We start from the raw sequence: 18,629 nt of genomic DNA, 5'->3' as shown, positions 1-18,629 counted from the left end.
CGCGGAGCCACGGGCGAGCGCGGCGGCCGGGACGAAGGGCCGGCCGGCTATCGGACGGCCGGCGGGCGAGCGCGGTGGCCGGGCGGCGGACGGCTGCGGCGGCTGGGCGAACTTCATGGTATTGGCGGAAGCAAAGATTCCTCAACTGCCAACTTTGACCGATATGGGAGCAACTACAATAGAAAACAGCCTTGTGGTAAAAGAATAGAAAAATTCATCCTGAACCGTCAAATCGAAGATGGATGGCCCGTATTCTAGTGGTGGATCTGTGCGCTCTTCTTTGCAGAATAGTCCCTTACTTCTGTTTTTTTTTTTTTGCTTCGATCTCCTCTCTTCTTTTGACCTGTCATCTCCTTCTTCCTTCCGATGTGAGCAGCGGCGGCCGAGGCTCGAAAAAAAAAATCCCCAATCCTAAAGGCAAGCCCATCTCCCTCTAGCTTGCCAATGACGACGGGGGTGTAGATCCTGTACCTAGATCGGCGACCTTGGCCACTGTAGGCACCGTTCCATCTCCGCCCCAACGAATCTAGGTCGTCTCGCCGGCGGCGGTCGCCGGTCGGGCTGCCCGGGCGGACCTCTTCTGTACTGCGCTGCGACACTGGGCGAGCAAATCTCCAGGTATCGTTCTCCGACGTCTAGAGGACAACCTCGATCTACCATGTTCTTACCCCATCGAGTCATTGTCCACATGTGGCTTCTCGATCTACTATTTTTCTTGCCTCATCCAGCCATTCTCCACAGGTAGCCCGCCTACCCCCATGCCTAGCTCGGACATCTGCTGATGGCAAAGAACAGACCTCGGGTCTTCAGGAATGCAGGTTTGCCATGCACCAAAATGGTTCTTTCAATTGAGATGAAATTAGGAAAACAGTACAATCAGCCACATTGCCCTTCTTCTTGTTCCATCATATAAGTATCTTGAGCTTTGGTGCGCACCTTATTAAACATGATCCATTATATGAAGTTCTAGAAAACGTTGTTACTGACCCATTCTGGTTGTTGTGATAAGGAAATCACACTTGATTATTTTCAGGACCTCTGGAGACCCCTGCCACATGTGATCGAATGTAGATGAAAAGAGCGTAAAAACTAATAGAATGGAGTACCATTTCTGGGAATAAATGATCATTCAATGGGTAAGTATCTTCTAGTTGGATCTATGGTTATTTTTTCTTATTCCCAGAAAGCTTTCTATATTTGAGTTAAGATTTCGTCATACATGAACAAACAGGGAGAAAATATTTTCAGTTTGCTTGAACCAAAAGATGCTGATGCATATTCTTTCTTCTATCGCCTGTAGCCGAGGATAGTACAACGATTGCACCGCAACCTCACTCCTCAAACTCGCTGACTCGTTTTGTAGCTAGCCCTGACCTCTGTAGTTTAACTAGCAGCAGAGCACCTGGCCTGTGTAGCAGCCATTCGAATATTCTGCTATCACTTGTTGCGTGCCTGCCCCAACAACATAACAGAAGCAAGTATATATCCTCTTTGTTAACATGTATATAGGTCAGATCGTTTGATGTATTGCTGTTGTTGTACAGAAAAATCATGTTGCCGATCCATTGCTTGAGGAATTTGATGATTTGGGCTTTATTTTAAGCAGAGGCAAATGTTTTCCGTTAGTTAATCTGATGTACTAGTATTAGTAGTCAAGGATGAACTTGATAGCAAGGAAATCAAAACAAGGACAAGAATTCTTTCTGCCAAATTAACCCACCACGTGCTAAGCAGTGAGTCCATGAGTACCAACACGTGCACATCTAGCTACCTCTAGCTAATGGGAAATTAGCAAAAAAGTGAGCCGTGTAACTAGAGAACAAACAACAACCATTCAAAGATTAGCAGCAGCCATCGCGAGAAGATTAACAGGTGAGTGAGCAAAGGGACAAGAAGGTGCCGTCGTGGTCGGGCATCGTTTTGCTTTAGTGAAACAATTTTGTTAGCTCTTTGCTCTTTTCCTCATTTGGTTGTAATAACACTCTGGTTGTAAAATAAAGGCAAAAAATTTACCTCTTTGTATGCAAGAAATAAGCTCTCCCCTGTATGGCAGAATTTATACCTGACCAAATTGTTATTGCAAGTTTAGTGATGATATTAAGTGAAGTGTACAAATGACTATGCAGCATACAGTTCTCTTCCTGCTAGTCAAATGATATTATTAATGCATACTCATTAGATTAGCTCAGGAGCAAATATTTTTAAGTACGGGTGTGTGATACATACATGGTCTTGTGCTCAAACTGATTCCTATATGTTTGATGTCATCTTTCCAGCACATAAAACTTGATGAGCAAGAAGCACGAGCACCGGAGGCAAGCGCTACAACTTTTCTATTCTCTGCATTCAAGATAGCACAACACTAGAAATGTCCATGCCATGTTATGTATTGCATGTCTCTTGTGTATCTTCTGCTGCTCCAGATTGATAATGTACTCGACATTAGTGAGTGAGATGGTCCAGACTCTAGAGTGACATGTACTCAAATATTTGTGCCTGAGATGGTTTCACATGTACTCAGATCTTTATGCCTGGGATGGTCTAATTAACTAGACGTGTTCTCAACTATTTATGTGTGGGATGGTCCAGTTTCACATCTACTCAGATCTTCATGCCTGGGATGGTCTAACTTGACGTGTGCTCAACTATTTGTCTGGGTTGGTTCAGTTTGACATATACTTGAATGAGATGGCATAAATTTAATGTGTTTACAAATATTGTGATGGATATTGGCAAAAAAAATTAGGTGCCAGCATGTTCAATTTTTGCTTGTAGAAGCCATTATTTGTACTCAAGTATACATGCAACAGATATGTGCAAAGATGAGGCCTCAACGTTGAGAGGATTTGAAAATTTGTTTTATTTACCGAGGACAAAACGATTAAATATGAGAAAGTTGAGGTGATTACTATAAAAAATGTGTTTTATATCTACATATTAGCAGGGGGTTTTCCATAAAATGTCCATGAAGTGGACTGGGATATCTCCACTAGAATATGGGCCATCCATCTTCGATCTGACGGTCCAAGATGGATTTTTCTATTCTTCTACCACAAGGTTGTTTTCTATTGTAGTTGCGCCCAACCGATATGCAGGGCCCTGACAAAGTTGCCCTCAAAATTGTAAATATGAGGGTTTCACGTTTGCATTTGCAGGGCCCCTTAAGGGATCTGCTCGGGCTCGTTTTTTCGACTGAAACTGCAAAAAACGGTTATTTTGCGGGTTTGACCACTTATGCAGGGTCTACTAGAGATACTCTTACCCAAACATGAGGCGGGTGAGAACTAGCAAAACCATATACAAAGTTACATTGCATTGTCGTTCTGAATCAGAGGGGAAAACTGAAGAAATCTACGTATTGCAGGAAATGTATACAAGGCCCACGATGAGCCCCCCCTCGGGCTACATCAAAGCATGAAAGATAATGACCCCAATAACTAAAAACAAGCAGCAACAAGCAACATCATCCGATACTCAAATGGAACAACGCCAACAACATGCAGCATTTCCAGCACACCATAAACGCCTAACCATATTCCAGTACAGTGATATTACCAGTTGCACATCTCGAGACAGATCATGAGTCGTAATACATACAAGCTTTCGCGTCAACGTCATATGAAATGGGACTAACTTGTCGACAAGAGCAAGTCTGATAATGCATACTGACATTTCAGCGAAAAGGAAGTTGCGAGCTTAATCTTCAGCTTCTGTTGGCGTGTAGACAGCTTCAACTTCAGTGATTGTAGCCTCAGCCTCACCGATCTCAGTGCCTTGTTCATTTGACTCCTTCAACTCCGCCTGTGACAGGATAACCAAACATTTGTTCAAGTAGCTCAAGACAAGGTTTGTTGCAGAAAATTTCACATATAGGTAGAAATTCCTGCACAATACCAGAGTTGCTTTCAAGTCTGTCAGTGCAGCTTCAAGTCGCTTATGGCAGTCTGGGACCATCATCCTCGACTCAGCTAAAACATTTTCCTGCACATGTAGAAGGCATTAAGATAAGATGTACTACCAGGATCTTCACATTGATAAAGTGACTTGGAAGAGGAGCAGGGAGACCAATAACTAAGTGCTCCCGTTGCATGTCCAAAAACGGACCCTAAGATGTCGATGCAGGTATGAGATCAATCAATATGAAACAACTATCTTTTCCAATCCCAATTACATCAAAACCAATTTCATAACTCATCAAGCATTTGTATGCCTTAAATATCTTGCCATGTCTGATAATACTAATAGCTATATGTAAAACCCAGAAGAATGTGAACACGGTAGTACTCTGAAGAATGCATATGCCACTTGTTCATTCAATACGCAATTCTGCTTCTGAGTTAGAACTCTTTCCATTCTGATGCTCTATACAGTGCCTTACATCTAGTAAAAATTTGACAAATGTAATTGTTTTTTAACATAAAAAATCTTGGCTGAAGGAAAGATAGGTTTTATATCAAGCAATCCACATGGACTGAGCGCAAAGAAACAGAAATGGGTAATCCACATTCAAAGAGCCACAAGAGACGATACATGCTGAATTTTTTTATGCCGGGCCTTAAGGATAAATAACTGGGATGGACTAGAAGCAGAGACCTGACGTTCCAACCAACATAAAACCATTACATAGGCTGCATTGACAGAAGTTAGAAGTAATATCATGGATACCCAGCCGTAACAATGCACAGATTACTATGTACCAACCAACCAACCAACCAATCAGAGTAACAGTTGACAAACATCAAAATGTTACTCAGGCCAACCAACCAATCCTCAAGGCTTCACATGGTAGATCCCTCTACACTTATCCACAACAAGTTCAATGACATGCCATTCTAATAACAAAATTTATTTTAGGAAATCAATAACAGAATATGTGATTGGCCTGCCCATTTTTACCAAGAACTGATTAATTAGTGGCCATATGACACAAATAACTACCCACCAAGCAAGTAGTGACTAGATCAGCATCCATAAACTAATGAAACCATGCTCCAAGGGACCATTCTAAGGATAACTAACATATGATCCTACTATTACCAGTAAGTACTATACATGGTCGGTAATTGTGTTGTTAATTAAACAAGAAGAACTGTAAGCAGAACTGCTGAATGAGAGATCTTGAGTCACCTGCTGCTTGAGATCATAGGGGTCGGCGCCCTTCTCCTTCATGTCGGCGGTCTTGGCGGCCTCCTTCTCCACCTCCTTCTCGTAGGAGCGCAGCTCCTTGACGATCCTCTTGCACGTGGACGTCTTGATCTTCAGGTTCCTCAGGGTCGCCATTCCGAGATGCGACGAGGGCCGGGATCTGGATGGCGCACCGACACACCCAAAAAATCGCGGAGGTTAGTTCGGGTTCAAGTAGTCACTGGATTGAGATCCAATCCAATGATTCGGCGCTCTTTTTCTCCTCGTCAAGCTAAGAATCTAGCATGGGGTAGGGAAGAAGTGGGGGGGAGCTCACCTTGCTCTGGTTGCAGCGTGGCCGACGGAGAGGCGGCTGGCAGGGAGGCTTGACGGTGGTGGCGGTCCTCCTGTTCCGGTATGGATCGGCGGCGGCTCGGCCGGGGAGGGGGAGGGGGAGGGGGGTGAGGCAGGGTGGCCGGAGATGGCGGCGGCGGCTTGGTCGGGGGGAGGAAATGGGCTGCGGGATGAGGGGGTGAAGGAAATTGTGAAGGGGGTCTAAATAATATACATGGCATTGTTTTTTTTTCATTTTTGAGAAAATATGGCATTCTTTTCTTGGGAGGGGTGGGATTAGAAATTCGCGGTGCAATTTTTTTGCTTTTACAAACCCGGTGTAGGTTTCTGTTGTTTGCTTGGGCTTATGCTTCTAGGAACCTAGAAGCACCAAAAGACGAAGCTCATATCTGTAGGCGTCGCTAGAGCAACGACGACGGGGTGATGGTGGAAAACAGCCATGCTAGAGTGACCCAAGATCGGTGACGCTGGCGAAGCCTAGGGTGCAGGACATTGCCATAAATGGTCATGGATAAGGGGATCGTTATAGCCCCTCGAGCCTAGATGAATGCATGCCCCATTGGCGGGAATTGCCAAAGGGGCTAAGTGCAAGGTTGCAGCATTGGGGGAACCTAGGAGTCAATGTGTGTGTGAAAAAAGGTTAACATAAAAGCGGGGGTGAGATGGTTGAGCCTGAGGCTGAGACGATGCTAACAGAAGCTGCATCATCAGAGGAGGCAAGCATGATGGAAGAGTGCGGGTGTGGTTCTAGAGGCAAAGGAAAAGATAGGCGTGCAGGGAATATAATCTTGATGGAAAGAAAAGGGCAAGTTGGAACGGTTGGATCAAAATTCAATGGTTATGTGACCTTATTATTACTATAGGTGCATGCTAGGCGTCCGATGGGGTGGGGTTGCCCACCTCACAGACCATCTGATAGACCTTTTTTTCGAAAAAGGGGACTCCCCGGCCTCTGCATCAGAATGATGCATACGGTCATCTTATTAACCAAATAAAGAAGTGCCAACAAGGTTCCAAAGTCTTCAAAAGTAATGAATAGCAAAGAAAGCTCACATAGAGCTAAAAAGAGGCTAGAAACACCAACTAGTCATGAACAGACGCCACAACCGGCTGGCTAAAGCTAGGTAGGTAAACTAAATGCCTATCCTATTACATGACCGCCATCCAAACCGGTTGAAGATATCCCGAGCTACCATCTCCCAGCGGAAATATCCAGTAACCAAATCCTCTCTGGCCTCCGTCGGGGTGAGTAGCGACCACGAACGGATCAATGCCGTAGTTCGGAATATAACCTGCAAAAATTGGATACATGATATTCTGTTAAAAACCAAATCATTTCTGCAAGTCCAGATAGTCCACAACAAAGCGCAAACTCCAACCCGATTGTGTCTCGCTAAGTCAGGCTCAATCCCATTAAGCCATGTCCCAAATAACGCGTTAACAGAATTCGGTTGATTGATATTAAAAGCAATGTGGACCGTCTGCCAAAGCACTTTGGCCAACGGGCAATCAAAAAAAGGTGCTTGATTGTCTCATCCCGATCACAGAAACTACACCTAGTAGGTCATGTCCAATTACGCTTTATCAAGTTGTCCTTGGTTAAAATAACTTGTTTATGCACAAACCACATAAACACTTTTATTTTCAAAGGAACTTTGACATCCCAAACATGCTTGGAGGTAGGAATGGAGTTCGAATTAATAACATCAATATACATTGATTTAACAGTGAATACTCCAGACTTAGTCAATTTCCAGTGTAATTCATCGGGTTGTTGAGAAATCTGGACCTCCATCAGTCTCCTAACTAGACGGAGCCATTCTTCCCAACGATTGCCCGCTAGCGTCCGCCGGAACCGAATATTAAGGAGGGTAGATTGAAATACCGATGCGACGAACACCTCTCGTCGTTGAACGATGCGGTACAAAGACGGATATTGAATGGCCAAGGGTGTCTCGCCGAGCCAAGTATCCTCCCAGAAACGTGTATTAGTGCCGTTTCCAATAACAAACTTCATCCTATTAAACAGAGATTGTTTGACTTTCATCAGACCTTTCCAAAAAGGTGAATCTGTCGGCCTGACTGTAACTTGGGACAAAGTTTTTGTCTGGAGGTACTTGCTACGAAGGATTTGAGCCCACATGGCATCATTCTCCGTAGAGAGCTTCCACAGTCACTTGCTAAGAAGGCATCTGTTCTTAACTTCTAGGTTCTCAATACCGAGGCCCCCTTGGTCTTTCGGTCTACAAATGATATCCCATTTAGCGAGCCGATATTTTCTTTTAAGCTCATCACCCTGCCAAAAGAAACGCGATCGATAGAAGTCCAGTCTCTTCCTAACACCAACTGGTACCTCAAAGAACGATAGGAGAAACATGTTGGGGAACGCAGTAATTTCAAAAAATTTCCTACGCACACGCAAGATCATGGTGATGCATAGCAACGAGAGGGGAGAGTATGATCTACGTACCCTTGTAGATCACAACGGAAGCGTTGACACAATGTAGAGGAAGTAGTCGTACGTCTTCTTCCCGATCCGACCGATCCAAGCACCGTTACTCCGGCACCTCCGAGTTCTTAGCACACGTACAGCTCGATGATGCTCCCCGGGCTCCGATCCAGCAAAGCTTCGGGGATGAGTTCCGTCAGCACAACGGCATGGTGACGATGATGATGTTCCACCGACGCAGGGCTTCGCCTAAGCACTACAACGATATGACCGAGGTGGAATATGGTGGCAGGGGGCACCGCACACGGCTAAGGAACGATCACGAGGATCAACTTGTGTGTTCTAGGGTGCCCCCTGCCTCCGTATATAAAGGATCCAAGGGGGGGTGGTGCGCCGGCCTAGAGGAGGGCGCAGGAGGAGTCCTACTCCTACCGGGAGTAGGACTCCCCTCCCCGTTCCTTGTCCAACTAGGTGAGGTGGAGGGAGAATAGGAAAGGGGGGGCGCCGCCCCTCCCTCCTTGTCCAATTCGGACTAGGGGGAGAGGGGGCGCGCGGCCTGCCCTGGCAGCCCCTTCCTCTTCTCCACATTAGGCCCATAAGGCCCATTAACCCCCGGGGGTTCCGGTAACCCCTCCGGTACTCCGGTTTTATCCGAAACTTCTCCGGAACCCTTCCGGTGTCCGAATATAGTCATCCAATATATCAATCTTTATGTCTCGACCATTCCGAGACTCCTCGTCATGTCCGTGATCACATCCGGGACTCCGAACTAACTTCGGTACATCAAAATGCATAAACTCATAATAACTGTCATCGTAACTTTAAGCGTGCGGACCCTACGGTTCGAGAACAATGTAGACATGACCGAGACACGTCTCCGGTCAATAACCAATAGCGGGACCTGGATGCCCATATTGGCTCCTACATATTCTACGAAGATCTTTATCGGTCAGACCGCATAACAACATACGTTGTTCCTTTTGTCATCGGTATGTTACTTGCCCGAGATTCGATCGTCGGTATCCAATACCTAGTTCAATCTCGTTACCGGCAAGTCTCTTTACTCGTTCCATAATACATCATCTCACAACTAACATATTAGTTGTAATGCTTGCAAGGCTTATGTGATGTGCATTACTGAGAGGGCCCAGAGATACCTCTCCGACAATCGGAGTGACAAATCCTAATCTCGAAATACGCCAACCCAACATGTACCTTTGGAGACACCTGTAATGCTCCTTTATAATCACCCAGTTACGTTGTGACGTTTGGTAGCACCCAAAGTGTTCCTCCGGCAAACGGGAGTTGCATAATCTCATAGTCATAGGAACATGTATAAGTCATGAAGAAAGCAATAGCAACATACTAAACGATCGGGTGCTAAGCTAATGGAATGGGTCATGTCAATCAGATCATTCAACTAATGATGTGACCTCGTTAATCAAATAACAACTCTTTGTTCATGGTTAGGAAACATAACCATCTTTGATTAACGAGCTAGTCAAGTAGAGGCATACTGGTGACATTCTGTTTGTCTATGTATTCACACATGTATTATGTTTCCTGTTAATACAATTCTAGCATGAATAATAAACATTTATCATGATATAAGGAAATAAATAATAACTTTATTATTGCCTCTAGGGCATATTTCCTTCAGTCTCCCACTTGCACTAGAGTCAATAATCTAGATTACGCAGTAATGATTCTAACACCCATGGAGTCTTGGTGCTGATCATGTTTTGCTCGTGGAAGAGGCTTAGTCAACGGGTCTGCTACATTCAGATCCGTATGTATCTTGCAAATCTCTATGTCTCCCACCTGGACTAGATCCCGGATGGAATTGAAGCGTCTCTTGATGTGCTTGGTTCTCTTGTGAAATCTGGATTCCTTTGCCAAGGCAATTGCACCAGTATTGTCACAAAAGATTTTCATTGGACCCGATGCACTAGGTATGACACCTAGATCGGATATGAACTCCTTCATCCAGACTCCTTCATTTGCTGCTTCCGAAGCAGCTATGTACTCCGCTTCACATGTAGATCCCGCTACGACGCTTTGTTTAGAACTGCACCAACTTACAGCCCCACCGTTTAATGTAAACACGTATCCGGTTTGTGATTTAGAATCGTCCGGATCAGTGTCAAAGCTTGCATCAACGTAACCTTTTACGATGAGCTCTTTGTCACCTCCATATACGAGAAGCATATCCTTAGTCCTTTTCAGGTATTTCAGGATGTTCTTGACCGCTGTCCAGTGATCCACTCCTGGATTACTTTGGTACCTCCCTGCTAGACTTATAGCAAGGCACACATCAGGTCTGGTACACAGCATTGCATACATGATAGATCCTATGGCTGATGCATAGGGAACATCTTTCATATTCTCTCTATCTTCTGCAGTGGTCGGGCATTGAGTCTTACTCAACTTCACACCTTGTAACACAGGCAAGAACCCTTTCTTTGCTTGATCCATTTTGAACTTCTTCATAATTTTGTCAAGGTATGTGGTTTGTGAAAGTCCAATTAAGCGTCTTGATCTATCTCTATAGATCTTAATGCCTAATATGTAAGCAGCTTCACCGAGGTCTTTCATTGAAAAACTTTTATTCAAGTATCCCTTTATGCTATCCAGAAATTCTACATCATTTCCAATTAGTAATATGTCATCCACATATAATATCAGAAATGCTACAGAGCTCCCACTCACTTTCTTGTAAATACAGGCTTCTCCAAAAGTCTGTATAAAACCAAATGCTTTGATCACACTATCAAAACGTTTATTCCAACTCCGAGAGGCTTGCACCAGTCCATAAATGGATCGCTGGAGCTTGCACACTTTGTTAGCTCCCTTTGGATCGACAAAACTTTCTGGTTGCATCATATACAACTCTTCTTCCAGAAATCCATTCAGGAATGCAGTTTTGACATCCATCTGCCAAATTTCATAATCATAAAATGCGGCAATTGCTAACATGATTCGGACAGACTTAAGCATCGCTACGGGTGAGAAGGTCTCATCGTAGTCAATCCCTTGAACTTGCCGAAAACCTTTTGCGACAAGTCGAGCTTTGTAGACAATAATATTACCGTCAGCGTCAGTCTTCTTCTTGAAGATCCATTTATTCTCAATTGCTTGCCGATCATCGGGCAAGTCAACCAAAGTCCATACTTTGTTCTCATACATGGATCCCATCTCAGATTTCATGGCTTCAAGCCACTTTGCGGAATCTGGGCTCACCATCGCTTCTTCATAGTTCGTAGGTTCATCATGATCTAGTAGCATGACTTCCAGAACAGGATTACCGTACCACTCTGGCGCGGATCTTACTCTGGTTGATCTACGAGGTTCAGTAGTATCTTGTTCTGAAGTTTCATGATCATCATCATTAGCTTCCTCGATAACTGGTGTAGGTGTTGCAGAAACAGTTTTCTGTGATGTACTACTTTCCAATAAGGGAGTAGCTACAGTTACCTCGTCAAGTTCTACTTTCCTCCCACTCACTTCTTTCGAGAGAAACTCCTTCTCCAGAAAGTTTCCGAATTTAGCAACAAAAGTCTTGCCTTCGGATCTGTGATAGAAGGTGTATCCAATAGTTTCCTTTGGATATCCTATGAAGACACATTTCTCCGATTTGGGTTCGAGCTTATCAGGTTGAAGCTTTTTCACATAAGCATCGCAGCCCCAAACTTTTAGAAACGACAACTTTGGTTTCTTGCCAAACCACAGTTCATAAGGCGTCGTCTCAACGGATTTTGATGGTACCCTATTTAACGTGAATGCGGCCGTCTCTAGAGCGTATCCTCAAAACGATAGCGGTAAATCAGTAAGAGACATCATAGATCGCACCATATCTAGTAAAGTACGATTACGACGTTTGGACACACCATTACGCTGTGGTGTTCCGGGTGGCGTGAGCTGCGAAACTATTCCGCATTGTTTCAAATGTACACCAAACTCGTAACTCAAATATTCTCCTCCACGATCAGATCGTAGAAACTTTATTTTCTTGTTACGATGATTTTCCACTTCACTCTGAAATTCTTTGAACTTTTCAAATGTTTCAGACTTATGTTTCATTAAGTAGATATACCCGTATGTGCTTAAATCATCTGTGAAGGTGAGAAAATAACGATATCCGCCACGAGCTTCAATATTCATCGGACCACATACATCTGTATGTATGATTTCCAACAAATCTGTTGCTCTCTCCATAGTACCGGAGAACGGTGTTTTAGTCATCTTGCCCATGAGGCACGGTTCGCAAGTACCAAGCGATTCATAATCAAGTGGTTCCAAAAGCCCATCAGTATGGAGTTTCTTCATGCGTTTTACACCAATATGACCTAAACGGCAGTGCCACAAATAAGTTGCACTATCATTATCAACTCTGCATCTTTTGGCTTCAACATTATGAATATGTGTATCACTACTCTCAAGATTCAATAAGAATAGACCACTCTTCAAGGGTGCATGACCATAAAAGATATTACTCATATAAATAGAACAACCATTATTCTCTGATTTAAATGAATAACCGTCTCGCATTAAACAAGATCCAGATATAATGTTCATGCTTAACGCTGGCACCAAATAACAATTATTTAGGTCTAATACTAATCCCGAAGGTAGATGTAGAGGTAGCGTGCCGACCGCGATCACATCGACGTTGGAACCGTTTCCCACGCGCATCGTCACCTCGTCCTTAGCCAATCTTCGCTTAATCCGTAGTTCCTGTTTCGAGTTGCAAATATTAGCAACAGAACCAGTATCAAATACCCAGGTGCTACTGCGAGCATTGGTAAGGTACACATCAATAACATGTATATCACATATACCTTTGTTCACCTTGCCATCCTTCTTATCCGCCAAATACTTGGGGCAGTTCCGCTTCCAGTGACCAGTCTGTTTGCAATAGAAACACTCAGTTTCAGGCTTGGGTCCAGGTTTGGGTTTCTTCTCTTGAGTAGCAACTTGCTTGCCATTCTTTTTGAAGTTCCCCTTCTTCTTCCCTTTGCCCTTTTTCTTGAAACTAGTGGTCTTGTTGACCATCAACACTTGATGCTCCTTCTTGATTTCTACCTCCGCAGCTTTTAGCATCGCGAAGAGCTTGGGAATAGTCTTGTTCATCCCTTGCATATTATAGTTCATCACGAAGCTCTTGTAGCTTGGTGGCAGTGATTGGAGAATTCTGTCAATGACGCAATCATCTGGAAGATTAACTCCCAATTGAATCAAGTGATTATTATACCCAGACATTTTGAGTATATGCTCACTGACAGAACTGTTCTCCTCCATCTTGCAGCTATAGAACTTATTGGAGACTTCATATCTCTCAATCCGGGCATTTGCTTGAAATATTAACTTAACTCTTGGAACATCTCATATGCTCCATGACGTTCAAAACGTCGTTGAAGTCCCGATTCTAAGCCGTAAAGCATGGCACACTGAACTATCGAGTAGTCATCAGCTTTGCTCTGCCAGACGTTCATAACATCTGGTGTTGCTCCAGCAGCAGGCCTGGCACCCAGCGGTGCTTCCAGGACGTAATTCTTCTGTGCAGCAATGAGGATAATCCTCAAGTTACGGACCCAGTCCGTGTAATTACTACCATCATCTTTCAACTTTGCTTTCTCAAGGAACGCATTAAAATTCAACAGAACAACAGCACGAGCCATCTATCTACAATCAACATAAACAAGCAAGATACTATCAGGGACTAAGTTCATGATAAATTTAAGTTCAATTAATCATATTACTTAAGAACTCCCACTTAGATAGACATCCCTCTAATCCTCTAAGTGATCACGTGATCCAAATCAACTAAACCATGTCCGATCATCACGTGAGATGGAGTAGTTTCATTGGTGAACATCTTTATGTTGATCATATCTACTATATGATTCACGCTCGACCTTTCGGTCTCCGTGTTCTGAGGCCATATCTGTATATGCTTGGCTCGTCAAGTATAACCTGAGTATTCCGCGTGTGCAACTGTTTTGCACCCGTTGTATTTGAACGTAGAGCCTATCACACCCGATCATCACGTGGTGTCTCAGCACGAAGAACTTTCGCAACGGTGCATACTCAGGGAGAACACTTCTTGATAATTTAGTGAGAGATCATCTTATAATGCTACCGTCAATCAAAGCAAGATAAGATGCATAAAAGATAAACATCACATGCAATCAATATAAGTGATATGATATGGCCATCATCATCTTGTGCCTGTGATCTCCATCTCCGAAGCACCGTCATGATCACCATCGTCACCGACGCGACACCTTGATCTCCATCGTAGCATCGTTGTCGTCTCGCCAAGCTTATGGTTCCACGACTATCGCTACCGTTTAGTGATAAAGTAAAGCATTACATCGCGATTGCATTGCATACAATAAAGCGACAACCATATGACTCCTGCCGGTTGCCGATAACTCGGTTACAAAACATGATCATCTCATACAATAAAATTCAGTATCATGCCCTGACCATATCACATCACAACATGCCCTGCAAAAACAAGTTAGACGTCCTCTACTTTGTTGTTGCAAGTTTTACGTGACTGCTACGGGCTTAAGTAAGAACCAATCTCACCTACGCATCAAAACCACAACGATAGTTTGTAAATTTGACTCCGTTTTAACCTTCGCAAGGACCGGGCGTAGCCATACTTGGTTCAACTAAAGTTGGAGAGACTGTCGCCCGCAAGCCATGTTGGGGAACGTTGCAGAAAACAAAAATTTTCCTACGGTTTCACCAAGATCCATCTATGAGTTCATCTAGCAACGAGTGATTGGGTTGCATCTACATACCTTTGTAGATCACGCGCGGAAGCGTTCAAAGAACGGGGATGAGGAAGGCGTACTCGAGGTGATCCAAATCACCGGAGATCCTAGCGCCGAACGGACGGCACCTCCGCGTTCAACACACGTACGGTCAGCGTAACGTCTCCTTCTTCTTGATCCAGCAAGGGGGAAGGAGAGGTTGAGGGAGATGGCTCCAGCAGCAGCATGACGGCGTGGTGGTGATGGAGCTGCAGTACTCCGGCAGGGCTTCGCCAAGCACTATGGAGGAGGAGGAGGTGTTGGAGAGGGAGAGGGAGGCACCAAAGGCATGGGGTAAGAAGTCCTCCATCTCCCCACTATATATAGGAGGGCCAAGGGGGGGGGGGCGCCGGCCCTAGGAGATCCAATCTCCTAGGGGGGTGCGGCCAAGGGGAGGAATCCCTCCTCCCCAAGGCACCTAGGAGGTGCCTTCCCCTCCTAGGACTCTTCCTTTAGGGTTTCCCCCACCCTAGGCGCATGGGCCCTAGGGGGAAGTGGCGCCCCAGCCCATTTTGGGCTGGATCCCTTCCCACTTCAGCCCATGGGGCCCTCCGGGATAGGTGGCCCCACCCGGTGGACCCCCGGGACCCTTCCGGTGGTCCCGGTACAATACCGGTGACCCCGAAACTTGTCCCGATGGCCGAAATAGCACTTCCTATATATAATTCTTTACCTCCGGACCATTCCGAAACTCCTCGTGACGTCCAGGATCTCATCCGGGACTCCGAACAACATTCGGGTTACTGCATATACATATCCCTACAACCCTAGCATCACCGAACCTTAAGTGTGTAGACCCTACGGGTTCGGGAGACATGTAGACATGACCGAGATGCTCTCCGGTCAATAATCAACAGCGGGATCTGGATACCCATGTTGGCTCCCACATGCTCCTTGATGATCTCATCGGATGAACCACGATATCGAGGATTCAAGCAACCCCGTATACAATTCCCTTTGTCAATCGGTATGTTACTTGCCCGAGATCTGATCGTCGGTATCCCAATACCTTGTTCAATCTCGTTACCGGCAAGTCACTTTACTCGTACCGTAATGCATGATCCCGTGACCAGACACTTGGTCACTTTGAGCTCATTATGATGATGCATTACCGAGTGGGCCCAGTGATACCTCTCCGCCATACGGAGTGACAAATCCCAGTCTTGATCCATGTCAACCCAACAGACACTTTCGGAGATACCCGTAGTATACCTTTATAGTCACCCAGTTACGTTGTGACGTTTGGTACACCCAAAGCACTCCTACGGTATCCGGGAGTTACACGATCTCATGGTCTAAGGAAAAGATACTTGACATTGGAAAACTCTAGCAAACGAACTATACGATCTTGTGCTATGTTTAGGATTGGGTCTTGTCCATCACATCATTCTCCTAATGATGTGATCCCGTTATCAATGACATCCAATGTCCATAGTCAGGAAACCATGAATATCTGTTGATCAACGAGCTAGTCAACTAGAGGCTTACTAGGGACATGTTGGTGTCTATTATTCACACATGTATTACGATTTCCGGATAACACAATTATAGCATGAATAAAGACAATTATCATGAACAAGGAAATATAATAATAATGCTTTTATTATTGCCTCTAGGGCATATTTCCAACAAGCCACCTATGTGCAAAGCACGTCGGGAGAACTGGTCTCGCGTAAGCGTACGCGTAATGTCGGTCCGGGTCGTCTCGTCCAACAATACCGCCGAACCAAAGTATGACATGCTGGTAGGCAGTATGACTTATATCGCCCACAACTCACTTGTGTTCTACTCGTGCATATAACATCAAACCATAAAAACCTGGCTCGGATGCCACTGTTGGGAAACGCAGTAATTTCAAAAAAATTCCTACGCACACGCAAGATCATGGTGATGCATAGCAACGAGAGGGGAGAGTATGATCTACGTACCCTTGTAGATCGCAACGGAAGCGTTGACACAACGTAGAGGAAGTAGTCGTACGTCTTCTTCCCGATCCGACCGATCCAAGCACCGTTACTCCGGCACCTCCGAGTTCTTAGCACACGTACATCTCGATGACGCTCCCTGGGCTCCGATCCAGCAAAGCTTCGGGGATGAGTTTCGTCAGCACAACGGCGTGGTGACGATGATGATGTTCCACCGACGCAGGGCTTCGCCTAAGCACTACAACAATATGACCGAGGTGGAATATGGTGGCAAGGGGCACCGCACACGGCTAAGGAACGATCACGAGGATCAACTTGTGTGTTCTAGGGTGCCCCCTGCCTCCGTATATAAAGGATCCAAGGGGGGTGCGCCGGCCTAGAGGAGGGCGCAGGAGGAGTCCTACTCCTACCGGGAGTAGGACTCCCCTCCCCGTTCCGTGTCCAACTAGGTGAGGTGGAGGGAGAATAGGAAAGGGGGGGCGCCGCCCCTCCCTCCTTGTCCAATTCGGACTAGGGGGAGAGGGCGCGCGCGGCCTGCCCTGGCAGCCCCTTCCTCTTCTCCACATTAGGCCCATAAGGCCCATTAACCCCCGGGGGTTCCGGTAACCCCTCCGGTACTCCGGTTTTATCCGAAACTTCTCCGGAACCCTTCCGGTGTCCGAATATAGTCATCCAATATATCAATCTTTATGTCTCGACCATTCCGAGACTCCTCGTCATGTCCGTGATCACATCCGGGACTCCGAACTAACTTCGGTACATCAAAATGCATAAACTCATAATAACTGTCATCGTAACTTTAAGCGTGCGGACCCTACGGTTCGAGAACAATGTAGACATGACCGAGACACGTCTCCGGTCAATAACCAATAGCGGGACCTGGATGCCCATATTGGCTCCTACATATTCTACGAAGATCTTTATCGGTCAGACCGCATAACAACATACGTTGTTCCTTTTGTCATCGGTATGTTACTTGCCCGAGATTCGATCGTCGGTATCCAATACCTAGTTCAATCTCGTTACCGGCAAGTCTCTTTACTCGTTCCGTAATACATCATCTCACAAGTAATGTTGTAATGCTTGCAAGGCTTATGTGATGTGCATTACTGAGAGGGCCCAGAGATACCTCTCCGACAATCGGAGTGACAAATCCTAATCTCGAAATACGCCAACCCAACATGTACCTTTGGAGACACCTGTAATGCTCCTTTATAATCACCCAGTTACGTTGTGACGTTTGGTAGCACCCAAAGTGTTCCTCCGGCAAACGGGAGTTGCATAATCTCATAGTCATAGGAACATGTATAAGTCATGAAGAAAGCAATAGCAACATACTAAACGATCGGGTGCTAAGCTAATGGAATGGGTCATGTCAATCAGATCATTCAACTAATGATGTGACCTCGTTAATCAAATAACAACTCTTTGTTCATGGTTAGGAAACATAACCATCTTTGATTAACGAGCTAGTCAAGTAGAGGCATACTGGTGACATTCTGTTTGTCTATGTATTCACACATGTATTATGTTTCCGGTTAATACAATTCTAGCATGAATAATAAACATTTATCATGATATAAGGAAATAAATAATAACTTTATTATTGCCTTTAGGGCATATTTCCTTCAAAACATAGGCATGCTCGTGAGCACCGAATTTATTAGGATTAATCGGCCTCCGTAGGACATGAGCTTACCCTTCTAGCAACTCGGTTTCTTCTCAAATCGGTCCTCGATGCACTTCCACTCTCTGTTTGTCAGCCTATGATGGTGGATGGGAATACCTAGGTAAGAGAAGGGTAACTCTCCCAATTCGCACCCAAACAATTGCCTATAAGCCTCCTGTTCGTCTTTGGCTCTACCAAAACAAAACAGCTCGCTCTTATGAAAGTTGATTTTTAACCCGGTCAATTGTTCAAATAGGCATAACACAAGCTTCATATTTCTCGCC

At 45.0% G+C, this 18,629-nt stretch overlaps 1 protein-coding gene and 1 long non-coding RNA gene across 2 annotated transcripts; one reads left to right on the top strand and one right to left on the bottom strand.

Moving 5' to 3' along the window:
* The first annotated feature begins 208 nt into the window (after positions 1-208).
* On the top strand, positions 209-2,568 carry LOC125507604 (uncharacterized). The gene is made up of 4 exons (XR_007282930.2): positions 209-618; positions 742-818; positions 1,034-1,136; positions 2,277-2,568. It is a non-coding gene; the product is annotated as an uncharacterized LOC125507604 (long non-coding RNA).
* Positions 2,569-3,415: 847 nt separating this feature from the next.
* On the bottom strand, positions 3,416-5,650 carry KIS (tubulin folding cofactor A (KIESEL)). The gene is made up of 4 exons (XM_048672137.2): positions 5,462-5,650; positions 5,128-5,305; positions 3,895-3,981; positions 3,416-3,801 (listed from the first exon to the last, which is right to left on the bottom strand). Exons 2-4 carry the CDS (start codon positions 5,278-5,280, stop codon positions 3,697-3,699), a joined length of 345 nt encoding a protein of 114 aa, XP_048528094.1. The 5' UTR covers positions 5,281-5,305; positions 5,462-5,650; the 3' UTR covers positions 3,416-3,696.
* Between the last annotated feature and the right edge of the window lie 12,979 nt (positions 5,651-18,629).

This window comes from Triticum urartu, chromosome 5A (genome assembly GCF_056163025.1).
Source record: "Triticum urartu cultivar PI428250 chromosome 5A, HENAU_Tu73, whole genome shotgun sequence".
Taxonomy (NCBI): domain Eukaryota; kingdom Viridiplantae; phylum Streptophyta; class Magnoliopsida; order Poales; family Poaceae; genus Triticum; species Triticum urartu.
Note: the sequence above shows the minus strand (reverse complement) of the source record. Positions and strands in the feature narration are given on the sequence as shown.

Coding starts and splice junctions, on each gene's coding strand:
- KIS (XM_048672137.2), bottom strand. CDS start 5,280: ATGGCGACCCTGAGGAACCTGAAGATCAAGACGTCCACGTGCAAGAGG. Junction 3,982..5,127: donor CCTATGATCTCAAGCAGCAG/GTGACTCAAGAT, acceptor CTACATGTGCAG/GAAAATGTTTTAGCTGAGTC. Junction 3,802..3,894: donor CAGACTTGAAAGCAACTCTG/GTATTGTGCAGG, acceptor ATCCTGTCACAG/GCGGAGTTGAAGGAGTCAAA.